Source organism: Psammomys obesus, unplaced genomic scaffold (assembly GCF_907164565.1).
Source record: "Psammomys obesus unplaced genomic scaffold, mPsaObe1.curated_primary_1811, whole genome shotgun sequence".
In the NCBI taxonomy this organism is placed as follows: Eukaryota; Metazoa; Chordata; class Mammalia; order Rodentia; family Muridae; genus Psammomys; species Psammomys obesus.
Genome location: NW_026585626.1, coordinates 15,085,571 through 15,094,318, shown reverse-complemented (window position 1 = coordinate 15,094,318; position 8,748 = coordinate 15,085,571). Strand labels below are relative to the sequence as shown.

Below are 8,748 nucleotides of genomic sequence, written 5' to 3'. Positions count from 1 at the left end.
ATTATATCATACTCTTACTTTGCAGGTGCTCAATAAATTTTATTGAAATAAATATCATAAACTACAAAGATGAATGTTATCTGCAGCTGAATTTGGCTCCTTGATACTCCAGTTAACTCTGACTTTACATATAATCAACAAAGGTTTCTTTTTCTTTCTCAAAGAGGCTGCAATGGACGATTCATTTCTTCTCTCTCTCTCTCTAATTGCCACGAGGGATGATTGACAATTCTGGTTCAACTTAATGAAATTAGGAGGGGGAAGAGAGGAAGTGAGAATTTAGGGTCAGAAACCAAAGCCAAAGGTGACTGTTTTAGACTTTGGGGTCTTTCAGTCCTTGTCATAACCTCTCTCTGACATTACACAGTGAAAGCAGCTTTAAACAAAGATGAAAGTAAATGTGGCTGCATTTGAAAATGTACAAAACAGCGGGCCTTGGGCTCAATCTGGCTGGTGTGGCTTTGTTGGCTAATTATGATCTACACTGATGGCCTTCTGGGAGCAACAGAATACCTTCAGTGTTGGAAGTAGCCTGGGCACAGCCCCAGGCTTGACTGGCTACATTTAAGGGCCCACAAGTACTCCTAATCCACAGTCAGTGCTGAGGGCCACAGTTGAGGGAATGGCGTCACTTCCTGTCATTTGTAGGCACGTCTTCTACCCTAACCAGACACATCTCGGATCTTCAAATGACTCTCACACAGCTTGGAGTCTGAGCATGCCAATGGGGGCATACCCATAGGAGTGGCCACTGGAGGAGCCCTGGACCCTCAGGACCCTAACCCCACCCAACCTTTATTGACAAGGGCCTGCTTGCCCAGGGTTTGTCTCTTAAGCACCCTTAGCATCCTCATGGGCAGAACTTACCAGCCTGGATTCTGTCCTCAAGTGAAATAGAACTGTACATGAAAATGGAATTCATTCATCTCTCTTCAAGTTTTCTAAAAAGTGCGCTTTATTAAATGTGAGGTGCTAAACTGGCAACTGAAACGTGGACCAGAGAAAAGTCCTTATCTCCCAAATAAGTGTTTGGGCTCCCCCAGATTTGGCTTATGACTATCATGATCAGATCTAGGGATAGCAGGAGCTAGTTCTCTTCCAGCTGAACTGAATTTCCAGGTGTGTGTGTCTTAGCTGGGGCGACCAATGTTAGCGTAAACAGTCTTCAGACTCTGCACATCTTTTTCTTAACTTTCTCAAAAGACAAGGCCTGCTGTTTCCCTTCTCCAGCTTGTGGTCTCCGAAGGGTTGGAAGAAAGGACAAGGACGGTACCTCCGTCACAGCACCATTTCTGAAACTGAGCCCTGGTGTGACTGAAAGTCTGGCAGAATCGCCTTGTCTTCATAGCTCTTCTCTCTCCTCCTCCGCACAGATGCAGGCCGCCCGCTGACTGTTCATAAAGGGGCGGCAGCCCAAGGTCCACACGGTGTTGAACACGGTGTCAGCCAGAGAATCACAGGCTGCTTGAAAAGACGAAAAGAAGCAGAAAGATCAGCACAGACCACCCCACTAGCATGCCAGGCAGCATGTTTCCAGGGTGATGGCCAGACATGGCAGAGACAGAATCAAGAGGATGAACTCCCCCATAAGACAGGCACTTTCAGAAAAGGCCCCCTTCTATTCCGATAAAGCAGATCTGCTTGCTGGTGCCTCACTTCTGAGGCTCCCCCAGAGGAAGGCATTAGAAATCCCACCACCGTGATTTTAGAATACTCATTCAGACACGCTATCAAACTTCCCATTGCTTACCCTACTCAGGTGTGGTCTGCATAATCATTTGTTGACAGAGGAATATATGTATGAAAGACAGGCTCATCAGCCATTCTCGTTGGTACCAGAGACGAGCACATAAGATGTCTCATCCCCAACTCAAGGCTCTCATAGTCCAGACCAAGAAATGGAGCAGGCAAACAAACAGGACAGCAGCAAGTTATGCTATACCACGATGGCTGGGAACTCATGGGGAGGTTCCTGTCCCTTGGGAGAAGCAGATCTGAGGGAAGGCACCCCAAAAGGTGAACTCTGGTTCACTAGCATAGCAGATACTGTGGGCAAGCCAGAAAATTGAGAAAACTTAAAGAAAATATAAACTCTCCTCAGAACTGGCTCAATAAAATAGAAAATAAAAATAGATTGTTAGTCCCTAAAAATACATCTCCAAAGGAAATCCACTCCCATATGGCTTCAAGGAAATTTTTGCTAGATGTTTAAAACAAATAATAGCAATAACTTCTAAATACTTCTAAAACTTAGGATTATATCTGTTTCATTTTATGAGGTTAGTATTATTTTGACAACAAAAATCAGAGAAACAAGAGGAATAAAAGCCACTGACAAATCTCTCTCCTGACTCAATGCAACATCTTCAGCAGACACCAGTCAGCTGGACTCACACCACAACCAAGCGGGGCTCATCTTAAGTACACACGCTGGTTTAACACACTGAAATCAGTACAGCTCCCACCTACCCATAGAGTAAAAGTCACACGCCACAAAAAGACTGCAACACCTTTCCATGATAGAAACACTCAACAACCCAGGAGGAGGACTTCCATGCCCGACAGGGGCCACCTAGGAAGAACCAGTACTCATGCTCAGAGCTAAGGCTGGCGCCTTTCCCCTGCAGAACCGGAAGAAGATACAGGGAAATGAACTCTTAAAATGTCTGTTGATTGGGGTAGTAAAGTTCTAGCCATAAAGTCAAGAAAGAGAAGGAGTGCAAATTACAGTTTGATGTGCTGATGACGTCTTATGTAAAGACTGAGGCATGTTCTGAAAAACTACTAGAATTTGTGCAAGAATGCAGCCAGATCAAAAAATAGATCAATAGGCAGAAATCAATCACTTGTCTTTCTGTACAGCATCAACAAATCACCTGCCAAGAAAATTAAAAGGTCAGGAGGAAGGCTCAGTGGGTAAAAGCACTTGTCACACAAGCCCGACACAGTCTGAGTTTGATTCCTGGAGCCCACATACAAAAGCTGGAGTCAGGAGTTTAATCCCAGCCCTGGAGGCACAGCCAAGTTTGTGGCCAGCCTGGTCTAGAGAGTGAGTTCCAGGCAAGCTAAGGCTGCTTAGTGAAAAGCTGTCTCTAGTAAACAAAAAACGAAAACGGACTGAACCCGGTGGCTTCCAGCGTTACCTCAGCACCCTATGATGAGATGAGAGGCCAGGTCAGGAGACCAGGGGAGGCCGACACAAAAAGTTGCCCCTTGACCTACACATTGGCTCCATCATAAACACACATGTAAAAAAATAGAAAACAAATTAAAATTAAAATTTTAAAATTAAGAAAACAGTTCCATTTAGTATAACATCACAATGGGGAAAAAAATACCAAAGAAGCACAAAGCCTTTGCTATGACAATGATAATACTGTGGGGAAAAATAAAAGACATTCATGTTCTTGGACTAGGAAACACAATTTTGTAAAAGTAGAAATACTAGAATTTATCCACAGATTGAACCAAAGCTCTGAGGATGACAGCTCAAAGCTGTCATTTCTTGTCATTTCTTGCAGAAATTAACAAGCTGGTCCTAAAATTTCATAGGAATGACAAGAATCTAGAGTGTCCGGAGGGATCTGACAAAGAACAAGGGTCAAGGGCACATCCTAACTTCCAGGTTACTGAAATGCTATGGAGATAGGGATACAGATGCTGCTTCAGATCAGTGGAATAGCACAGGGTCAAGCGCAGAGAGATCACTCATTACAGTTTATAGTTTAATGTGGGAAAAAAATAGTATTTCAACATCAGAGTTAAATCATCAGGATAGCCACAAACCGGGGTCAAACCTATTCTTTATTTTATTTTATTTTTTATTATTAGTTACATTTTATTAACTCTGTATCCCACTCCCTCATTCCCTCCCAACCCTCCCTCCCTCCCTCATCTCCTTCCTGCCCCTTTCCAAGTCCACTGATGGGGGGACCTCCTCCCCTTTCATCTGACCCTGTTTTATCAGGTATCTTCAGGATTGGCTGCAAAGTCCTCCTCTGTGGCCTAGCAGGACTGCTCCTCCCTTGGGGGATGGGGAGGTCAAAGAGCCTGCCATTGAGTTCCTGTCAGAAATAGTCCCTGTTCCCCTTACTAGGGAAACCAATTGGTTACTGAGCTACCACGGGCTTCATCTGAGCAAAGGTTCTAATACCATGTACAAATGATTCTCAGTGGATCACAAACCTAAACCAAGAGCTAATATAATAGAAGAAAAAGATCAGTAGATGTTTTTAACCTTGGGCCTGTAAAGTCTAGTTATTACATGTGACAGCAAAATACCACTGATGAAAATAAATAAATTTCACTTCATCAAAATGTAAGCTTCCTGGGCCTCAAAAAATAGCATAAGGAGAAGCTGCTGTGGTGGTGGCCACCTGTAACCCAGACCACAGGCTGAGGCAGGAATCTGGGATTTTGGCATCATCCCGGGCTACTTAGAGACCCTGTCTCAAAGCAGGGATGTATGTGTGGATGCTTGTAAATCATGAATCTGACAACAGACTAGAAACAAAGGTCTCCTGACTCGGTGACAACAAGCGAAAGAAAAGGGGTAACGCTCCTGGATAGACACCTCTCCTAAGCATTTACGTGTCCAATACCGCCAGTTGCCAGGGAGCTCAGGCTCTGTAACAAAAACAACATGAATGTTGACAAGGATGTGAAGAAAGTGGAGCTTCGGGGAATCTAAAATGGTTTGACATTTTGTTAGGTTATCAAACAGTTCAACATATATTAGTTGTATAATCCATCAATTTCTCTTCTACATATATATGCATATATAGGTATATCTATATGCACATATATATGTATGTACACACATATACACACACAAAAGAATGAAAGCATGGTTTCTGCAGATACTAATATGTTTGTGATCATGGTAGCAGGATTAACACCAAAGCCAAACCAAATATCAATTGATGGACAGATAAAGATGATGTCAGAAGGCATATCATGGACTATTTGGCAAAAAAAAAAAAAAAAAAAAAAAGGAATGATCTTTTCATACTTCCTAAGCGTACAAATTAGATTCACAGTTGCTCCTGGCTGAGTAGGGGGAGTCTGAAGGAAATGGCTATAGGGTTTCTTTGGAAGATGATGAATATGGGGTTGATTGTGTAACTCTAGACATATTCAACCAGTATTTGAATGAGTTAAATGACACACAAATTACATTTCAAATACACTGGTGTTTTTGTGCTTGCTTGTTTGTTTGTTTGTATTTGTTTTTGGAGTTTTTTTTTTTTTTTTTTTTTTTTTTTTATGAGACAGGGTTTCTCTGTGTAGCGTTGGCTGTCCTGGAACTTGCTCTGTAGACCAGGCTGACCTCAGAACTCAGAGATCCACCTGCCTCTGCCTCCCAAGTGCTGGGATTACAGGCGTGCGCCACCACCACTCAGCCTCAAATACACTGTCTCAAATACACACAACGCTCAAATGCTCAAACATTCTATGCAGAAGGAACTTTAGGGTGGGAAGCCTGGGCGTTCAACCCAGACATATTTCAGTGTGGGAGAGCAGGATGCCTGAAATAGTGCTGAAGAGGTGGTCTGGGGTTGACCTACAACGTGTGGAACTCGAGGGCTTATATTTAGTCTATAGAGAAGGAAAAACTAAAGTGGCCACAACTGCAGGTGGAGCCTATCAGATTTAGTTGATATTAAAATCTAGCTGGTCCCAGTGGCTGGCCCTCACTTGATGGAACATAAAACAGAATTTGCAGCAACCCGGCCAGTGGGAGAACAATGAGATACTTAAGAAGAAAAATCAATAGGAAGTTGGACTAGAGCCCTTCCCTGCCCCGAGCCTACATCAACAGCAGTTCTTTCCACCCTATGTGGACACAGGATAGAGAGAGCTCTCCTTTTTACAAGGCCCAGGAATAGTCCACATTCCTAGGCCCTCACACATTCACATTAAAACTATTTTCTAGACACATCCAAGAACCACATCCAAGATTGCTCCCACAGTTGGTATCTCTGTAGCTCATAGGAGCCTGGTTTTCAACCTCTCCCATCTGGAAACTTTGAACATTACTACTGGGCTATCATGTTCTGGCTTCTGAAGTGGAGAGATTAAAACCTTTTGGACAGTGAGTTAGGAAAAAGAAATTACAGAGTTAGAGCTGGGAGCAGTTAGGCAGTGTTTAAAAATAATTACCCGGAAGCACACAGAAAGCTGTACACACACAAAAGAGGGTTTTTAAAGTTCCTGCCCAGACTAAGAGCAAACTCTGAAAAGGGGCTTTAGGCCAAGCACACGGTCCTCTATAGAGGGAGTACTGAGTGGAAGGTAGTTGACAGGGTGCGGGAGCATTTTCTCCAGTCTTAAAGGCAGGTTTTCATTCTCTGTGGAGCCGGTTGCTGAGGCCTTTCCAGCAGCTCATGGGCAGCAAGATCTTTCATAAAAGAGCAGCTAGTCTCTCCCTCCAGCTTTCCAGCAAGCTCCGACCATCACTCCAGTAAAGAGGGATCCCTGGCTCCCGTGCAAAAGCAGGAGCAAAAGTCCCTGTCTCTGGGATGTGTCCCTAAGAGACCTACCTTCCACGTTGGAGACAAAGCCCAGGCTCCGCTTGAGGTCGGAGCAGATGGAGTGGAGACACCATCGGAATTTTGCATCACAGCGGTATTTGTTGGCACCACAGGTGTCATAGCAGACATCCAGCTGGTTGCAACACTTGGTCATTGCTGGAATGCCCAAGTCCATCTGTGAAAGTGAAGCAGGGGAGTGCCACGTTTAGACCGGGACCTGAGGCAACCCTGCCCACCTCACTATGAGCCAGCCACTTCTCAAGTGTGTGCCACGTATTAGATCAGTTCAAGGACTCAGACTGTCTCCAAACACAGGATGCTAAACTGTAATGTTGTTATTAGCTTCGCAAGTGACTCTAGTCTGTTTTCTATCTTACTTTTTGTGATATAGTTATTTTCAAGTCCACACCCATGTGTGGTGATGAAAACAGAGGCCAGAGGGACAGACAGCAGGGCAGAGCACAAGGCGATTCACATTCAGTTAAAACTTAACACTTTGGTCTGAGAGTCTGTTGGAGAAAAAAGATGCCATGACTACTATAAACAAATAGGCTAAAGTAATTGGAACATAGCTGGCCTTTCTCAGGGGCAGGTATAAGACACCACAAGAGGAATGAGGTCAGACCACAGCATTGCACCGTAAACACAGATCTAAAACAGCACCCTAAAAACAGATCTACCCATTGTGGTGCAAATCAATCAGAGAGCATCACACAGAGTTAGGAAACAGGGACTGTGGGACAGTGGAAGGAAGACTGAGAGCACTATGAGCAATGAGGGTGCATGGGCTTTGGTGTGGCTCCACTGGGAGAGTGCTTGCCTAGTGTGCATGAAGTTTTATCCGTAGGATGGCACAAACCAGGCCTGGCAGCACACACCTGTATCCCAGCATCCGGGAGGCAAAGGCAGGAGGATCAGATGTGTACTACAACACTATATTTCAAGCTTGGGGCCAGCCTGGACTACATGAGACCCTGTCTTGAAAGAAGGAAGAGGAGAAGGAAGGGAGGAAATAAAATGGAAGTAGGCTCAGAGCAGGAAAAGAGAATAAGCAGGTTAACAGGTCAATTTATTTAGTGTGTTAAAGTTTTAGCAGGCTATGAGCATGCAAGCACGTGTGCAGGGAAACTTTGCAGGCCCTAGAGTCTGGTTGACAGGCACTACAAAGTTTGAGCCTTACATCACCAGAGGAAACTTATTGCCAAACTGATAAATAGCTTTGCCTTCCAAGTTAGAGTTATCACATAATCCTGAGCAAGAGATTGTTTTAAAAAGCAAAAACTCGGACAGCTGCACACTCAGTGGTGCGTGAGAGCATTCAGTGGGGCATGAGAGCACTAATGGTACAAGAATGCACTCAGTGGCATGAGCACAGAGCACGTGAGGTTAGTACTAGGAAGGGTATCTTAGATGCCTTTGCAGTTTCTTGATAATATGGGCTTGGTTTCTTGTTTGTTTTTCCAGACAGGCTCTTATGTAGCCCAGGCTAGCCTCAAATTCCTATGGCCTTCTACAAATCCTCCTGCCTCCACACCTGAGTACGGAGGCTGGGATGTGGATGGGTGCTGGTGCAAATCTGCTGTCAGGGTGTGTATGAGGAGTGTGTCATCAGCGATGGTACCTCCATGATAGGCCTCCCAGGGTCTCTCCTATTAAGCCAAGGCCACCTGCTGCAGAATAAGGACTTTCACAGTTTAAAAGTCCTCTTAAGCAAAAGAAAACAACAAGATCATGTTTCAGACAGCCTAGCTCATCCGATGAGGCACAGCTGGGTACTGCAATTTTTCATAGGCTGCTGCAGTCTGACGTGTACAGCTAAGGATTTTGCCTAGCCCTGACCCCCGACTAAAACTACACACGACAAGGACAACTGCCAGTGACTGAAGAGTGGTAGCATGGCTAGGCTTGGCTGAATAGAGAGTCTTGAGCTACTTCTAAATAGTGCCGCTCTCACTGGGTAGCTCTGGCTGGCCTTGAGCTCAGAGATGCACCTGCTCTTTCTTCTGAGTGTTGAGATTAAAGGTGTGCACCACCGCCATTAACTGATTAACTGATTAACTGCATTAACTGCATTAACTGATGCAGTAGGTTGGTTGGCTGGCTGGCTGGCTGGCTGGCTGGTTGGTTTCTTGGTTGGTTGGTTGGCTGGCTGGCTGGCTGGCTGGTTGGTTGGTTGGTTGGTTGGTTGGTTGGTTGGTTGGTTGGTTGGTTGGTT

At 44.7% G+C, this 8,748-nt stretch overlaps 1 protein-coding gene across 1 annotated transcript; it reads right to left on the bottom strand.

Annotated features, from left to right (window-relative positions):
• Window positions 1-18: 18 nt before the first annotated feature.
• Window positions 19-6,727, bottom strand: Pla2g12b (phospholipase A2 group XIIB). Its single transcript, XM_055614364.1, has 2 exons — window positions 6,543-6,727; window positions 19-1,461 (listed from the first exon to the last, which is right to left on the bottom strand). Exons 1-2 carry the CDS (start codon window positions 6,706-6,708, stop codon window positions 1,343-1,345), a joined length of 285 nt encoding a protein of 94 aa, XP_055470339.1. The 5' UTR covers window positions 6,709-6,727; the 3' UTR covers window positions 19-1,342.
• Window positions 6,728-8,748: the final 2,021 nt, after the last annotated feature.

Excerpts from the sequence above, each read along its gene's own strand:
- Pla2g12b (XM_055614364.1), bottom strand. The coding sequence starts at position 6,708 with ATGGACTTGGGCATTCCAGCAATGACCAAGTGTTGCAACCAGCTGGAT. Across the intron at positions 1,462-6,542 it reads CTTTGTCTCCAACGTGGAAG|CCTGTGATTCTCTGGCTGAC; the intron begins GTAGGTCTCTTA and ends CTTTTCAAGCAG.